This window comes from Lampetra planeri, chromosome 11 (genome assembly GCF_965212315.1).
Source record: "Lampetra planeri chromosome 11, kcLamPlan1.2.h2, whole genome shotgun sequence".
In the NCBI taxonomy this organism is placed as follows: domain Eukaryota; kingdom Metazoa; phylum Chordata; class Hyperoartia; order Petromyzontiformes; family Petromyzontidae; genus Lampetra; species Lampetra planeri.
In genome coordinates, this window is record NC_136117.1 from 15,456,560 (window position 1) to 15,473,584 (window position 17,025).

The 17,025-nt window shown below is 58.4% G+C and overlaps 1 protein-coding gene across 2 annotated transcripts; it reads right to left on the minus strand.

The window, feature by feature from the left end:
• Positions 1-3,161: 3,161 nt before the first annotated feature.
• Positions 3,162-13,488, minus strand: LOC144721403 (microphthalmia-associated transcription factor-like). Of its 2 annotated transcripts, none has more exons than XM_078599000.1 (8): positions 13,090-13,488; positions 11,846-12,217; positions 11,644-11,739; positions 11,316-11,436; positions 10,902-10,958; positions 9,651-9,726; positions 8,004-8,151; positions 3,162-7,830 (listed from the first exon to the last, which is right to left on the minus strand). In XM_078599000.1, exons 1-8 carry the CDS (start codon positions 13,405-13,407, stop codon positions 7,387-7,389), a joined length of 1,632 nt encoding a protein of 543 aa, XP_078455126.1. In that variant the 5' UTR covers positions 13,408-13,488; the 3' UTR covers positions 3,162-7,386. The 2 variants fall into 2 exon arrangements, with proteins under 2 accessions (XP_078455126.1, XP_078455125.1); XM_078598999.1 differs by having other exon boundaries at positions 8,004-8,175.
• Between the last annotated feature and the right edge of the window lie 3,537 nt (positions 13,489-17,025).

The window sequence follows — 17,025 nt, forward strand, 5'->3', positions numbered from 1 at the left end:
AAGAGAAGGGGAGAGGGGAGAGGCAAAGAAAGGTCGAGGGTGATTAAGAGATGGCACGGGGAGAGAGGCGAGAACGATACGGAAGGCAAATGAAGATAGGGTGACACAGAAGGATAGATAGGGAGAGAGAGAGAGGGAGGTAGGATAGAGAGAGAGAGCGTCTCTATCTCTCGCTCGCTCCGAGCCCGTGTGGATTCTCATCGATTGGCTACGGCAGAGGCCGATTCAAGTTAATTCCTCGCGTTTCTGGAACTAATCATCACCTTGTCAAATCCATGGAGGGTGGGGGGCGCGGAGGAGCCCCCCTTCTTGAAGCAGAGAGCCGCTGCTCCCCCGCGCTCTCTCTCCTCTGCCCCCACCCCTCCCTGCCTGCGCGTTGTCTCTGCGATCCCTCCTCGTGGCCCTCCGCGCACCTCCACCCATGGGAGCCTCACTGAGTCTCAAGACACGTTTTCAGCAGGGTCCTGCCAGGTGTTCGCTGTGTGGGGGGGGGGCGATGTTGCAGTGTGATCCCAATCGAGAGTGCTTTGGCGGAGATACGTGTCCAGCATTCGGATGTTTGATCGATGCCAGTTGCATTGCACTGGGAGGAAACCGGAGAACCTCTGCAGAACAGCACCCGGACACACAAATTCCACGCACCCTCACGCTCACTCTGCATCACAGTCGGAGAATGAACTCAGCTCGGCTATTCTAGTTACCAAGTGAAGCCTCGCAAGCTACTGGATATTAGCTTGTGTTTTTCAGATGCGACCTCAGAGGCGACCACAGATGACGATAGCTCGTCTAAGTGGCCGATATCACCACACGTGCGAATTTAGAGTGGCAGCCAAATAATTTAAACGCAAATTATTATTAAATGCGGAGGGGGGCAAATCCAGAGGATCCCGGAGAACAATCGACCGCGACCGTCACGGGGAGAATATCTCCCATCCGCACGGCTGGCTGTGTACGGTGTGAAAGAAGTTCGACATACGTCCAGACAACGCGCAAACTCCACTCAGAAAGGAGCCCGAGTCCGGGATCGAACTCGGAGGCCTCTTGCTGCGCCACCGCCCGGCGCTGTGCGCGTGAATCACCGCGTGCGGAGCTCTCCGCTGGCACCAAGCCTCGGATCGAGCAGCCGCCTCGGGAGCGATTAACCGGGTGGCTGGCAGGGGTCGCTAATTCATCGATATAGAGGATCGCGGAGCTTGGGCAGTTGTGGCGACGGTTGGCCCGCGTGGCTGCTGCCGCCTGGCCGCTGGCGTGTGGCTCCTCCTCGTGCCTCTGAGTCGCTCTCTCTCTCTCCCTGGAGGCAAACAAGCCGACACTGCGCAGCGCCGTTACGAGTCGACGCTATGATGATGATGATGATTATTTTTAAGGAGAACGAGCGAGGAGGAGCCGCGTCTTATGGAATCGCGAGCGCATCGACGTCGGATTTGTGCGGCACGAAAAAATATTTCCATTAGCATCGCAATTTAGGGTGAGTCACGCATGAAATTGTCTTTTCAGGTTTGTGTGCGGTCCCCTCTCTCTCTCTCTCGCTGCGTAATGCGCGGTGCTCACTCGCCGTCTGTGCGCCCCGAATCGGCGCGCGTCCCATCATTTTGAAAGGTCCAGAGATGATTTCGCCCTCCCACTCTTCATTGCGTCTCACGGCCGACGCGATGCGCCCCGAGTGGGAGATTCACTCTGACTATGAACACGGAGCGAGCGCGCGCGCGTATCCGCGCGTGCGTGTCCGTGCGTGTGCGTGCGTGTGCGTGCGTGTGCGTGCGTGTCCGTGCGCGTCCGTGCGCGTGCGTGCGTGTGCGTGCGTGTGCGCGTGCGTGTGCGTGCGTGTGCGTGCGTGCGTGTGCGTGCGCGTGCGTGTTGGGTGAGAAGCGGTAGTGTAGTGGTTAGTGCGCCGTGCTACAAATCCGGCTTCCCGAGTTCGATTCCTGCTCACGGTCAACACCAGTGACGATTGTTTGAAGGGGTCCCGGGCCCTTCCCTCGGTCGACAGCGGTGTGTAGTAAACATCGCCACTGGGGAGACAAAGGCGGGCGAGCGTAGTGCTAGCCCACCCACCCCCTCGCGTACTATTCCGGCCTTCATAGGTGCTCGCTAACAGCACTTGCCCCAACAGATCTGTGTCTGTGTGTGTCCCATTGAACCTTCACCAACCTCCGACCCCTCTGCCCCCCCCCCCCTTTAATGGCGAGAAGTGGGGAGGGTGCGGGGTAACAGGGGGGAGGGGTGACAGGGGGGGGGGAGTGGATGAAGGAGTTAGTGAGTCGGTGGACGAGTAGGTGAATGGAAGAGTGGTTGAGTGAATGAGTGGATAGGGGAGTGGGTAGGTGAGTGACGTGCACGCGTGTTTGTGTGCGGGGTGACAGGGGGAGGGATTGAGGGGACTGCTGTCCGTTCTCCGACTCTCTGGTTCAGCCTCCCAGAGGGAGGGGCGGACCCTGGTGGGGGTGGGTGGAGCGGTCGGATGCCGCGCGCACCCCCACGCCGCGCTACACAGAGAGAGAGAGAGACACTGGCGACGTTTGTCTTTTAATCCAGCAGCTGGAGTTACGGCTTCGACGTCGATTTAGTCGCTGCTTGGCCCGGCGGGATCACATTCGCCGCTTGTTACAGAGGTTCGCAGTTCTACTCCGGCAGGCCACCCTGGTCAATGCCGCGTGACTCAAGCGACGCGCGGTGAACGTGAGGTTCCGCGACGTCGTTCGAGACAGGGGTCCCATAGCGCGCCGGCGTGTTGGTCCAGAGCTGGCACAGGGGACAGCTGCCACTAGGGATGCCCTTCGGATGTTTGAGATGGGATGCGAATGTAAGTAACAATATCAACAAGGGCATCGTCGTCGTCATCGTTATGAGTGTTGTTGTTGTTGTGAGTCACGTGTGGGTTGTGCGTTGCAGCAGCTCGTCACCTGCGAGGCTCTGTCGCCACCACGCGGTCGAACTGCGTCAGCTCACGGTTGTTGATTGAGCGCGAGTGGGTTCACGAGTGGTTGAGTTCGTGAGTGGATGAATGAGTGAGTCGGTGGACGAGTAGGTGAATGAACGAGTGGTTGAGTGAATGAGTGGGTAGGTGAGTGATTAGGTGAGTGACGATCACGCGTGCATGTGTTTGTGTGTGTGGACACGACAGGAGGAGGATGGCAACACGATCCAGACTTGAACCGGTGTCTTGAAAAGTCACAAAGTATTTATTTACCAACACGCGACTCAACACAGGCGGCAGTGGTGATGCCACTGTCACTGCTGTTGTTGCTGCCGTAGCACGGCTCAGCAACGCCGCTTTCATCTCTTCCATGGCCATGGAGGAGAGTGGAGTGAGGGTGGTCGGTGTGGACTGGTCACGGCTCCAGGTTGAGGCGACGACACCCGGCCCGGGTTTTGCACAGACCAAACCTGGGCACGTGTCTCGGTCAGCACGAGGTCGATAAACAAAACCGTGCAGTTTACTGCAATAAAGTTCAATACAAGAGCTGGGTGAAAATCGATTCCTGCCACCCCGAGCACAGATACTGCTTGCCGGACCGGTGCCAAACCTATCCCGGTTCCAGTTATAAAACTCAATACATTCCGCTCCCGAGTTTTCCAAGCTGGAGTGGTGATGTCTGCAGGTGGATTCAGTGAGAAATTAGAGTGTGACGGCTTTGGCTTCAGATCCCACAAAGAGACGCACAGACTCACAGAAACCCACACACTCACGCAGAGATCCACATACTCAGAGAGAACCCATAGTCACATTAGTCACATAGACACACAGACTCATACAGAGACATAGACTCACACAAACCAGGGACTCACACAGAGACCCAAAGAGAAACTGCCAAACAGTGGCTTCATCATCATCATCATCACCACGACCACCCACAATAATCCCCATCATCATCATTACAGATTGTCATCATAGTCCTCACCACTACCACCACCAGTGATTATCCTAATCATCATGATCACCATCATGATCTTCATCGCATGTCCCCTCCCAACATTCCGGTCATCAGCAAGTCCAACTTGCACGTGGCCGTCACGTGGGACTGGAGGCGCCTGTGGTGGCGTCAATGCGCAGGGCAACAGGGCGATGTCTGCCTGTGCAAACTCCTCCTCCTCCTGGAGGTACACCCCAACCAACACAACAACAACAACACACAACGCCCGGCCGACGTTTTAAATAAAATCACGACGTTTTACAAAATACTCTTATTAAAAATGGAGAGCGAGGGAGAAAAATATATAGAGCATTCAACCACAGGCAAAGAGATCAAGTATTTACTACAAAAACATAACTTTAACCATAAAAAAATTCAAGCTGGTGTTCAAGAAACATTGTGTCGAAGCTCTTGGCGACCGCAAGCCGCGTCAGAAGGCGCCTCCTCGCCTGCGCTGAACGCCGCGGGCGCAACGCCGGCGGCGTTCGCGCAAAGTCCCGAACCTCGCCGCTTGCACCGACAGGGAACACGAGCCCGGCACGCGCGGCGACATCTCATCTCGGCCGAATTGAGCTCTCAGCGCCACCGTCTTGAGACGTTTATGATAACAATCATAAATCATTATAATTATAGCAGAAACTCTCTCCCTCGTGTGGACAGAACAACACGGCCACTCCAGCCCGACGGTGGCGAAACGCCTGTGCAAAGCCAACAGCTGCATCACCATCGCCACCACCGCCACAACCACCACTACCACCACTACCACCACGGCGTCCACATCGTCAGCCGCACAGGGAATAAGGACGTGATGCCGACGTTCGCGTCGCCCGTTCCAACAGAGTCACCGGCTTTCCCCGTGAGCGATTGAACAGCGCTCGTCACCCGGTTGGGATGCGGAGCTGGCGCCTGGGGTCACGTGCACAGCGAGCGGCTCGCAACCTCGGGCAGTGACCCCGGCGGTCCGCGAGCCGCGTTATCCGTGGCCTGCGAAAACTCGCGTTTACCCGCGGCCGAGCTCACCCTGGTATCCGCATCTTCACTCAGGACATGCGGCCACAGTCGGATCTGCCTGCTGATTCATTCATTTGATTGTCCTCGTGTGCGTTCTCCACAGCGACCCCAATGGCAATTCTGCGCTGTATATCGCAGTGTTTAGCATCGAACTAAGACCCATATCGAACACAGAGTGTGGACCTTGCCGATAAACATCCGGCAGTTCACCACCATTGGCTCAAGCAGGCCGAGCTCTGCTGAGATACTGAATGTCGAATCCGGTCAAGAGTTTGCCTGTTTTAAACCAATGCTGCTGAAGTGATGCACTCACAGAAGGCTGCGAGGCTGGAGGGATGTGGGCACGGCGCTCACGCGGAGGGGACCCTCGGCGTGGGTCCTGAGCTCTCGTTCTCTCGTCCCACGAGTATCATCTCTGCAGGGCCTCACATCTCCATCTGCTCAATCTCCCGCATCTATCAGATCCTCACCCCAGCTGCCACCGAGACCTCCACTCACGCCGACTCGACTATTGCAACTGTCTCTAAAAACTGCCTCCCCACGTGCCTCACCTCCCCACGTGCCTCACCTCCCCACGTGCATCTCCCCACATCCCTCCATCGGCTGCCAATTAAATTCCAAGTCAATATCAATATCTTTAAGAACCTCATTGGACTCGCCCTCCCTACATCTCCCCTATCGTCTCACTCTACTCCCCTACACGCACACTCCCGCCTCTCCCCTTTTATCTCACTCTGCTCCCCTCTACTCTGCTCCAGAACTAAGGCTTTCTGTCAAAGCTAAGTGGGAGGTCGCCCCGTCTCCTCTGCTGCCTCCAGCCTTCTCCCAGCAACCCGCGCTGTCGACTGCCTACGTCTGTTCAAGTCCTGGCTCCAGACCTTCTTCCTCTGCCTATTGCTGCCTGCCTCCCTGTCTCGACATCAAACGACCAAACACATTTCCCAAGGATGTCCACTTCGCACAGTCCTGTGCAGCATTTCGAGACGTGGCCGCGTGCAGGCGCTCTCGGAATCCGTGCCACGATTGTACTGAGTACCACGGCAACGGAGATAACGACTCAAATCCGCAAAATTGATTATCTGCCAACTGCTCCCCCCCACTCTCCACATGATTGCGGATAAGAGGAGTTTCGCGGTGTCGTGAACATCAGGGGGTGGAATCCCGTGACTCCCGGGATGCGCACCGGCGGAGCGCGCGAGTCGCGAGTCGGAGCCACCCCCTGCTGCTCGCACGAGCACCGAGGCGTCGGTGCTCGTCTCCCGTTTACGGCCCTGCAGATCCAGCGGTGGAAACTCCACATTGCTATGGCAGGGGCGAGTCTATCTACGGCGCAGCCACTGTTGACGTCCCCACAATGGTGGTACTTGACGGTACTCGTTTTATTGACCACGCAGCGAAGGGATGGTGATGATGGGCCGAGTCGAACCTTCCCCAGCCAGGGTGCGAGCTCGCCGCGTTCTGGTTGCGGGCCGCTGGCTCTGCCGGCGAGCCGCCGCCAGGCCACGGCGGCGTTCCTCCCTCGGATCTCTGCGGCCGCGCGGTTCGTGATGTCGCCTGTCCCCAGCAAACTGGGCCGGCAAAAACGACCTTCGGGGAATTTACAAAGAGCGGTCTCAGCATCCGTGTCCACTGAGGGGGGCACGCGCAGACGAACATTGGGGGACGTTCACGCGTCGGCTCATTGAGAGGCACACGGTCGGCTTTAACGGGGGGGGGGGGGGGGGGGGGTTTAAAGGGGCACGGTTGGGTTTAAAGGGGCACGGTTCGATTTAAAGGGGCATGGTTGGGTTTAAAAGGCACACGGACGAGTTTAAAGGGACACGGTTCGGTTTAAAGGCACATTAAAGGGCATATTAGCATCAGCCGAGATTTCTGTTGACACATTACATTTTAAAGGCATATCCTGAGTTTCAGTACACGTGTTGCTGCATAAGGCTGCGTGTTGGGGTTTAAGGGCATGTTTAGGAGTTCAAGGGTTTAAGGCATTTCTTGGGGTTTACTGCAGTTTAAAGGGGTCAAAGGGGCACGTGTGGCCATGCGGGAGTTTGAGGGTCACAGCGTCTCCCCCTCTCTCCCGGACTCTCCACTGCGTCCCCCACAGCCAGAACCACAACACGTACGCTGGTTCGTTTCTTATTTTCTATCAACTGGAAAGTTCCTCTTAAAAATATAAATACAGCGGTGACGATACTTACAAAACCACTAAAATAACGGGGAGGGGGGGGGGGATTTCCCGAGTGGGAAGAAGCGAGGGGACGTGGAGCGCCGAGTCCACGCGAACTGCGCACGGCTACACCAGCGGGGGCGGCAGCGCCGCGATTCCAGCAACAACAACAAAGACATCGTCGCTCGCATGTCCGACGGTCGCCGAGGATCTTCGCTGCGATCGACCGATCGGGAGGGGCGGGCGGGAGTCGTCCTCGGCGGAACGGTCGATCGCCGGAGCCCAGCGGCGGCGGCGTCAGCCGTCGTCCATGCTGAAGCTGCCCTGCCGGCTGAGCGAGCGCGGCGAGAACGGCGAGAGCAGCGAGTCGGAGAAGTCGTCCTCCAGGAGCATGTCCTCCAGGCGCGACATCGGGTCCGGCTCGGGGGAGTAGACGCCCGGCAGACGCTCGTCCGCCGCGAAGACGCCCGACGCTCCCCTCGCGTCTCCACCGCCGCCGCCGCCGCCGCAGCAGCCGGCCGCCGCCGGGCCGAAGCTCGGCGTGCCGTCGGCGAGGTCCGGCGTGCCGCGGCCGCCGCCGCGCGACGCGGGGGCCGAGCGGAAGAAGTCGCCGTCGCGGCGAGCGGCGGTGCCGTCGTCGCCGCCGCCGCCGCCCGGCGTCTCCCGCTTGATGGGCGGCACGTCGGGCGGCACGGAGTAAGCGATGGGCACGCCGTGAGCCTGAGCCTGCATCTCCAGCTCCTGCGGGGGACGGAAGAGGAGAGAGGGCTTGGTGGCCGCGCCGGTCTAAGCGCGCGTCGACGACCGCGTGCATTTCGCACCGAGCCTGGCGCGGCCGTCGCTCGTAGCGGAGCCTCGCGGCTCGCGATCATTCGACAAGGGCGGCCGGGGGAGCGCGGCGACGCCGCTCCCACCTGCAGGCGGAGCAGCAGGCTGCGGTTGGTGTGCTCCAGGCGCCGCTGCCTCAGCTCCATCTCCTTGGCTCTCTGCTGCTCCTTCTGCATGCGGCGGATGTAGTCTACGGACGCCTTGAGGATGGTACCCTTGTTCCAGCGCGTGTCCCTGCAATGCGCCGCATCGCGCACGCTTTGGATTTGCGCCATCCCAGACAACGACAACGGTCTCGGTTTAGTGCGGTGACACGGCACGCGCGGACACGGCGACGCGCAGATACACGGACGAACGGACACGTAAACACACGGATGAACAGACACATAGATGAATGCGCACATGAACAAGCGGTGAGGGAGCCCAAACCAGCATCAACAATTGCCCAAGCTCTGTGCTCCTATAGGAATGTTTGTTCAAGTCCATGACTGAGTGTTCATACACACGGCAGGAAACCGGAGCACTTCGGGGAAAACTCATGAGTGCAAGAGGGTAACTCTCAATCCCCGTACAGATGGAAATTAACCCACTTGCTCTACTGCCATCGTACCCTGGCCATAAGCCAGGAGATGGCGACTTCGAGACCCACGGGTAGGAAGGGCATTTCCACGAGCGGGCGTGTGATCCACCAACTCTTGCGGTCTCTGTGCGAGTCTGTGGGTCTCTGTGCGAGTCTATGGGTCTCTGTGCGAGTCTGTGGGTCTCTGTGCGAGTCTGTGGGTCTCTGTGCGAGTCTGTGGGTCTCTGTGCGAGTCTGTGGGTCTCTGTGCGAGTCTGTGGGTCTCTGTGCGAGTCTGTGGGTCTCTGTGCGAGTCTGTGGGTCTCTGTGCGAGTCTGTGGGTCTCTGTGCGAGTCTGTGGGTCTCTGTGCGAGTCTGTGGGTCTCTGTGCGAGTCTGTGGGTCTCTGTGCGAGTCTGTGGGTCTCTGTGCGAGTCTGTGGGTCTCTGTGCGAGTCTGTGGGTCTCTGTGCGAGTCTGTGGGTCTCTGTGCGAGTCTGTGGGTCTCTGTGCGAGTCTGTGGGTCTCTGTGCGAGTCTGTGGGTCTCTGTGCGAGTCTGTGGGTCTCTCTGCGAGTCTGTGGGTCTCTGTGCGAGTCTGTGGGTCTCTGTGCGAGTCTATGGGTCTCTGTGCGAGTCTGTGGGTCTCTGTGCGAGTCTGTGGGTCTCTGTGCGAGTCTGTGGGTCTCTGTGCGAGTCTGTGGGTCTCTGTGCGAGTCTGTGGGTCTCTCTGCGAGTCTGTGGGTCTCTGTGCGAGTCTATGGGTGTCTGTGCGAGTCTATGGGTCTCTGTGCGAGTCTATGGGTCTCTGTGCGAGTCTATGGGTCTATGTGCGAGTCTGTGGGGCGCTAACATAAGTAACAAAACATTCAACACATTTGCCAATAACACTGCGACCTTAAAACGAAATGAAAAATATATGGCAACGTTTCTGGAAGTAGGCGTTCTTCATAGCCCATGCAGAAGGGATGTTGCCCGAAACGTCGCCTATTATTTACTTTTGAAAATTTCAAGGCCACACACAGACACGGACACAGTGCTGTTGTTGGCTCTTAGCGTGTCGAGCCGCTGCTGTTGTTGTTGTTTGTTGTTGTTGTTTGTTGTTGTTTATTTGTTGTTGTTGTTGTTTGTGCGTCGCTGCGTGCTCTGTGTGAGTCGCTGGGAGCTGGCGACTCACGGGTCGCTCGACTTGGGGATGAGCGTCCCCAGCTCCTTGATGCGGTCGTTGATGTTGAATCTCCGTCGTCGCTCAACTGCCGGGGACAGACGTGGGGTTAGAGGGGTCCCGGCGGATCGCGCGTGTGCCGCCGCGGCGGCGGCGTCGCCTGTGCCCTGCGGCAAGAAAGGCCTGGGTTCGCGTCCCAACTCGGGGGCCTTTCTGCGTGCAGTTTGTACGTCCTCTGCATGGGTTCCCTTCCGGTTCTCCTGTTTCCTCTCACAGCTTATTAACACTCACACAGTGGAATCGGTATCAGCCCAAATATCCCAATGCTAATAAATCACCTGCATATTACTCGACGGAGATGACACACCTTCAGCAGAAGCCATGCCCGCTGTTGCTAAAGCTTGGCAGAATCCTGGTGGTGGGCCTACCCTTACACGCTCGCCTTGGGAGTAGCGCAGCGCGGGCGTCACGCAGGAGGGCGCCGCTGCGATTCACAGACGCGGCCTGCGGCAGCTTCACCGTGGGGACACGGCGGCTGCTGCTGCGGATGCTGCTGCTGCTGCGGCTGCTGCTGCTGCTGCGGCTGCTGCTGCTGCTGCGGCTGCTGCTGCTGCTGCTGCTGCTGCGGCTGCTGCTGCTGCTGCTGCGGCTGCTGCGGCTGCTGCTGCTGCTGCGGCTGCTGCTGCTGCTGCTGCGGCTGCTGCTGCTGCTGCTGCGGCTGCTGCTGCTGCTGCTGCGGCTGCTGCTGCTGCTGCGGCTGCTGCGGCTGCTGCTGCTGCTGCGGCTGCTGCTGCTGCTGCGGCTGCTGCTGCTGCTGCGGCTGCTGCTGCTGCTGCTGCGGCTGCTGCTGCTGCTGCTGCTGCTGCTGCTGCTGCTGCGGCTGCTGCTGCTGCTGCTGCGGCTGCTGCTGCTGCTGCTGCTGCTGCGGCTGCTGCTACTGCGGCTGCTGCGTGCGATTCCACCTGAGTCATTGGCGTTGTGATATTTCGGTCTCGGCACATTTTGACACGATGGCCGACTCGCTTCGAACGACGCCACGGGAGCTCTAACGTCCCACTCCGAGGAGATGGCGCGTGCCGCGATTACCGCCATCACGCAACGCCACGTTAGCCACGGCCGCCTGCCCCATTCGAACCGCAAACCTTTGCGACGAGCTGCGAACGGAACACGCTGCTGCCGGGACGCGTCTCCGCCCCGTGAGTACCCACACTTCACCCTCGCCACGCGCGGCCTGCCCCTGTGTGCCTGCAGAGCGACTCGTACTCAGGTTGTGGTTGTCCTTCTTCTGGCGCTCCTTTACGATGGCTCTTGCTTCAACTTCTGCCGGAAAAAGCCCGGAATGAGAGACGCACACACTCGCCCTCTCACACTCGCTCTCTCACACTCGCTCTCTCACACTCGCGCTCTCTCACACTCGCTCTCTCACACTCGCGCTCTCTCACACTCGCTCTCTCACACTCGCGCTCTCTCACACTCACACGCAGCCACAAACGAGTATCTGGCGCGGTGCGTAAACATCACCGCTGCGGAGACGGAGGCCACCGGGCGTGGTACTGGCCACCGACCCCATGCCGGCCTTCACGGGTGGTGCGCGCTAACGGCGCTTGCCCCACCAGCCTGTGGAAGGTCACCGGGGGGGATCTTTGTCTGTGTGTGCGCACACCCACTCGCTCGTACCGGTCACCTCCTGCTTGACGTTGTCCAGCGTGGCCGGGCACGAGGAGCTGGTGAGCGCCACGGCCGGCACTGCGAGCGCCTGGCCCCCATAGCCGTCGTAGAGGCTGCTCGACAGCGGCAGCTGTTGGCACGCACGGGCGAGAGACGCGGGCAGGTGAACACGGACAGACATAGAGAGACACAGAGGTGAACACACACACACACGTAAAGACGGAGAGACTGACAAGGACAGAGACACAATGATACACACGCGACGCACACACGTGACACACACACGTGATGCAAACGTGTGAGACGCACACGTGACGCACACACGTGTGGCACGGACCGTGTTGGTGACTTCGAGGCGGGCGCCTATGCCCGTGTAGGGCTCGTCGTTGTAACTCGACTCCAGGCTGATGATGTCATCGATCACGTCGTCCATCTACACGCCGGAGACACACCGCGGTCACCGCATGGCATCGCCTTCACCGTGCCGGCGTGGCGCTTACCGTCCCGGCGTGGTGCTGCCAGCACGACGAGGCATTTACCATATCGGTGTGGCAGGTTGGCAGACTCCACGAGGTCGGCTGCTGCTGCTGCTGAGCCCCGCTGAGCTCGCGCTCGGAACTCGAGCCGATGTTCAACATGGCCATGGGGCTGTTGGGGGCGCTGCTTCCCACGCTTGTGTGCAGCTGCTGCTGATGCTGCTGATGATGATGCTGCTGCTGCTGATGCTGCTGCTGCGGCAAAGGCAGGGAGCCCCCCGTGGCCTGCCCCCCACCCGGTTGAGCCTGCGGGGAGCGAGCCAGCGACTGGCTCGCCACTTTGTACCCGAGCGTCGTCGACAGGAACTGCTTGAGCTGCTGCCGCTGGGACTGCTGGATGTGGTACCGCGTCGGGTTCTCCAGGTGAGTCTGGACCTGCGAGCGAGAGCCAGGAGTAAAGTTTAAAGAGGTAATTTTGTTTCACGAGGTGAGAACGCGAGAGGCCAGGGGAGGAGGGGGGTTCTGGGTCGTCAACCACGACGAGATGGAAACCCCTTTGTGTTAGAGAACGGCCCACGAAGCAGATATCACAGAGCAGCATCTGAGATCCCTTCTTCAAGTTAACCTCTGGTCCATACACAGCAGAGAGCAGCACTTTCTGCCGTGTGAGAATAATGCTCGTCACATGACCGTCAAACCGATATCTTTAATTCCCAGAATTTAACCAATTTGCGTAGAGTCAAAGCAACAAAGATCTATGGGGATCTGTGCGAGCCTATGGTTCTCTGTGCGATACATTTCTAATCGGGCTAAGACTATCAACTACACACATGAGGTCCCGGTTTTATTACAGTTGGCTGAAACCCGGACTCGAACTCAGCTACTCTGACCTCTGCACCACCCAGCCACTGCTCGTAATTTGGATTAAAAACAAACTTGCGGACGAGTGAACGTCGCTGTTCCCAGTCGTGGGACCCGGACCGGAAAACCGGATTATCTTCCAGCCCGAGAATTAGAAACCTGCTCGCCAATTAACCCTCCTACTCGCCTCTAAGCTCTGGCTCTGCGAGCGCTGACTACGAGCCAGTGTTTCTCAGCGACCGTGAGCGCCGGTTTAACTCGTTCGCGGTGGGCCGAGCGGTTCCACGCGTCGCCACTTGCGAGGCGGGTGGACATTGGTGACCTCGCAAGTCGCCGATCGCTCGCGAAGCGGTCCAAAAAGGTCGCTGTTGGCGTCCTCGCAGATTCCCGAGTCTACCCCTAAACAAGACGACGGGCGTCGCGTGAGCCGCTCCCCCCCCTCTCACCTTCAGCACCTCCATGGGGACGGGGGGCAGGGGGGGCCGTGCCGGCAGGCTCATGGAGATGGCCGGGCTGGGGGGCGGCCTGGTCACCAGCGGCACCAAGTCCGACCGGCGCTGCCCCATGAGCGATCCGCACTGCGTGCCTTGCTGCTGCTGGTAGTGCTGCTGCTGGTGGTACTGGTGCTGTAGCTGCTGCTGTTGCTGTAGCTGCTGGTGCTGCTGGTAGTGCTGCTGCTGCCGCCTCTGTTGCAGCTCCCTTCTCTCTTGCTCCTGCAGCTGCTCCCGCATGAGCTCCTGGCGGAGCTGCACACGGGATGACATCGCGCTGCCGCCGCCGCCGGCGGTGGTGGTCGCGGTGGTGGTGGCGGGGCGCGCCGACGGACACACGCACGGGTGGACGGACACACGGGCGTGGGAATCCTCCCTGCCCCGATCCGGTTCGCGGATTACTCCTGCAAAGGGGAAGGCGGGGGGGGTAGGGGGGGGTAGGGGGAGTAGGGGGGGGCACGGAGGGGGGAAGGTCAAAGTCACACTAATGGCGCTGGCTCGGGTACCACGGAGAGCGACAACGTGCGGCTCACGCACGGCCCATGGAAGGGCCTCCACCAAAGGCAGCTTGAGGGAGGCCCTCCGCAGTGGATTTGGCCTACTCATCCACAACGCTACTATACAGCTTGAGGGTCACTGAAATAATCTGACGGAACAAATGAGAAGGACATTAAGAGACTGGCAGTACAAATGGCAAAATACAAACGAGACAATTTAAACAACAACAAAAAACATGGATTCTAGAATTTATATCTGTCACAAACGTAACAGCTAAACAAACTACGGAATAATATTAACTTACTTCACCTAAACAGCACTCATCCTGAGAGCGGTCACGATATCTGTGTGTCTTCCAATTGCTGTGGGCATCATGTCACGAGATGAATATTGCTTTAGTTCAGAACCCGCACAGAAAGTAGCGTACCACCCTGTGTCAGAAAACTGTCTCAAATCACGTGAAGTCACATGGCTGATTCAGCCGTCACTTCACACCGGCCTCGACGCCTCTGCACAGAAGTTGTTCAATTCCTGGTAGTCGGGAAGGGGTTGTTGACTCGGCACATCATCCCTTCCTCCGGGAGGGGGGGGGGGGCTTGATAAAATGAGCACCACATTGTGGCAAAGTCCGTCACTGGCCTTGCAGGACTGTAAACAGGAGATGAGCACCAACGTCTCAATGCTCATTTGAGCAGCGGTATGTGGCTCTGACTTGTGACTGAAGTTGCTTCAACGGGCAACTTTATCTCCACTAGAAGCACACATAGCCCCCTTCTGACAGACCGATGCCAACTTTCAGAATGTCGGTGGCTGTGTCACCTTGTGCTACACAGGGACAGCTGCCGTCAGGCGGTCCTCTAGGTTACAACAAAAACATAATAATCGAGCCGGGCATTGGAATGGTGGCGATGAGATGCGACGTACGGCGCCGCGGCATTCATGCGAGCAGCCTGTACACGGCGATCGTGAACGTAGTTCACCTTCTCAGAGCTGGATACCCGAAACTTTTGTCTCTGATGTATTTGTGTAGTCGTTGGTGACTGAGACCACCGACTCTCCGCACCTGAGAACCCGGGGGGCTGAGACTCAAGACTCCAACCCACGATCTCAGACGTGCCATTTCCGCCTCCCTGGCACGGCCATTGTGAACCCTCTGAGCCAAGGGCTCACCTCAAAAGCCTCAAGCGCGAGGATGTGCATCGGCTTCTAATTTGTTTTATTCGGTTCCTTCGGGCGACAATCCCCGCCAGGCATTGTGAGCACGGCACGCAAACCCCGGGTGTGGGGGACGCACCGTCGATCCGTCTCTCGAGCAGCCACAGTTGACCAAAGGAGCACAGCAAAGCCTTCAAGACAAACCCTCCTAATCTCCCCGGCCCGCCTCCCGGGAGAAGACACCAGTTCTGGGAATCCGACGCAGGGCTCCACTGGGGTTGGGCCCGAGAGTTAATTGATAAAGTCAGACGGGTGGAGGCGTGGGGGGGGAGTTCCTGTACAGCCACGGCGATTACTGTGACATGGCTAATTGCAGGATGGGGTATTGTGGGGAGTGAGTGGGTGGGTAGGTAAGTGGTTGGGTGAGTGAGTGGGTGGGTAGGTAAGTGGTTGGGTGAGTGAGTGGGTGGGTAGGTAAGTGGTTGGGTGAGTGAGTGGGTGGGTAGGTAAGTGGTTGGGTGAGTGAGTGGGTGGGTAGGTAAGTGGTTGGGTGAGTGAGTGGGTGGGTAGGTAAGTGGTTGGGTGAGTGAGTGGGTGGGTAGGTAAGTGGTTGGGTGAGTGAGTGGGTGGGTAGGTAAGTGGTTGGGTGAGTGAGTGGGTGGGTAGGTAAGTGGTTGGGTGAGTGAGTGGGTGGGTAGGTAAGTGGTTGGGTGAGTGAGTGGGTGGGTAGGTAAGTGGTTGGGTGAGTGAGTGGGTGGGTAGGTAAGTGGTTGGGTGAGTGAGTGGGTGGGTAGGTAAGTGGTTGGGTGAGTGAGTGGGTGGGTAGGTAAGTGGTTGGGTGAGTGAGTGGGTGGGTAGGTAAGTGGTTGGGTGAGTGAGTGGGTGGGTAGGTAAGTGGTTGGGTGAGTGAGTGGGTGGGTAGGTAAGTGGTTGGGTGAGTGAGTGGGTGGGTAGGTAAGTGGTTGGGTGAGTGAGTGGGTGGGTAGGTAAGTGGTTGGGTGAGTGAGTGGGTGGGTAGGTAAGTGGTTGGGTGAGTGAGTGGGTGGGTAGGTAAGTGGTTGGGTGAGTGAGTGGGTGGGTAGGTAAGTGGTTGGGTGAGTGAGTGGGTGGGTAGGTAAGTGGTTGGGTGAGTGAGTGGGTGGGTAGGTAAGTGGTTGGGTGAGTGAGTGGGTGGGTAGGTAAGTGGTTGGGTGAGTGAGTGGGTGGGTAGGTAAGTGGTTGGGTGAGTGAGTGGGTGGGTAGGTAAGTGGTTGGGTGAGTGAGTGGGTGGGTAGGTAAGTGGTTGGGTGAGTGAGTGGGTGGGTAGGTAAGTGGTTGGGTGAGTGAGTGGGTGGGTAGGTAAGTGGTTGGGTGAGTGAGTGGGTGGGTAGGTAAGTGGTTGGGTGAGTGAGTGGGTGGGTAGGTAAGTGGTTGGGTGAGTGAGTGGGTGGGTAGGTAAGTGGTTGGGTGAGTGAGTGGGTGGGTAGGTAAGTGGTTGGGTGAGTGAGTGGGTGGGTAGGTAAGTGGTTGGGTGAGTGAGTGGGTGGGTAGGTAAGTGGTTGGGTGAGTGAGTGGGTGGGTAGGTAAGTGGTTGGGTGAGTGAGTGGGTGGGTAGGTAAGTGGTTGGGTGAGTGAGTGGGTGGGTAGGTAAGTGGTTGGGTGAGTGAGTGGGTGGGTAGGTAAGTGGTTGGGTGAGTGAGTGGGTGGGTAGGTAAGTGGTTGGGTGAGTGAGTGGGTGGGTAGGTAAGTGGTTGGGTGAGTGAGTGGGTGGGTAGGTAAGTGGTTGGGTGAGTGAGTGGGTGGGTAGGTAAGTGGTTGGGTGAGTGAGTGGGTGGGTAGGTAAGTGGTTGGGTGAGTGAGTGGGTGGGTAGGTAAGTGGTTGGGTGAGTGAGTGGGTGGGTAGGTAAGTGGTTGGGTGAGTGAGTGGGTGGGTGGGTAAGTGGTTGGGTGAGTGAGTGGGTGGGTAGGTAAGTGGTTGGGTGAGTGAGTGGGTGGGTAGGTAAGTGGTTGGGTGAGTGAGTGGGTGGGTAGGTAAGTGGTTGGGTGAGTGAGTGGGTGGGTAGGTAAGTGGTTGGGTGAGTGAGTGGGTGGGTAGGTAAGTGGTTGGGTGAGTGAGTGGGTGGGTGGGTAAGTGGTTGGGTGAGTGAGTGGGTGGGTAGGTAAGTGGTTGGGTGAGTGAGTGGGTGGGTAGGTAAGTGGTTGGGTGAGTGAGTGGGTGGGTAGGTAAGTGGTTGGGTGAGTGAGTGGGTGGGTAGGTAG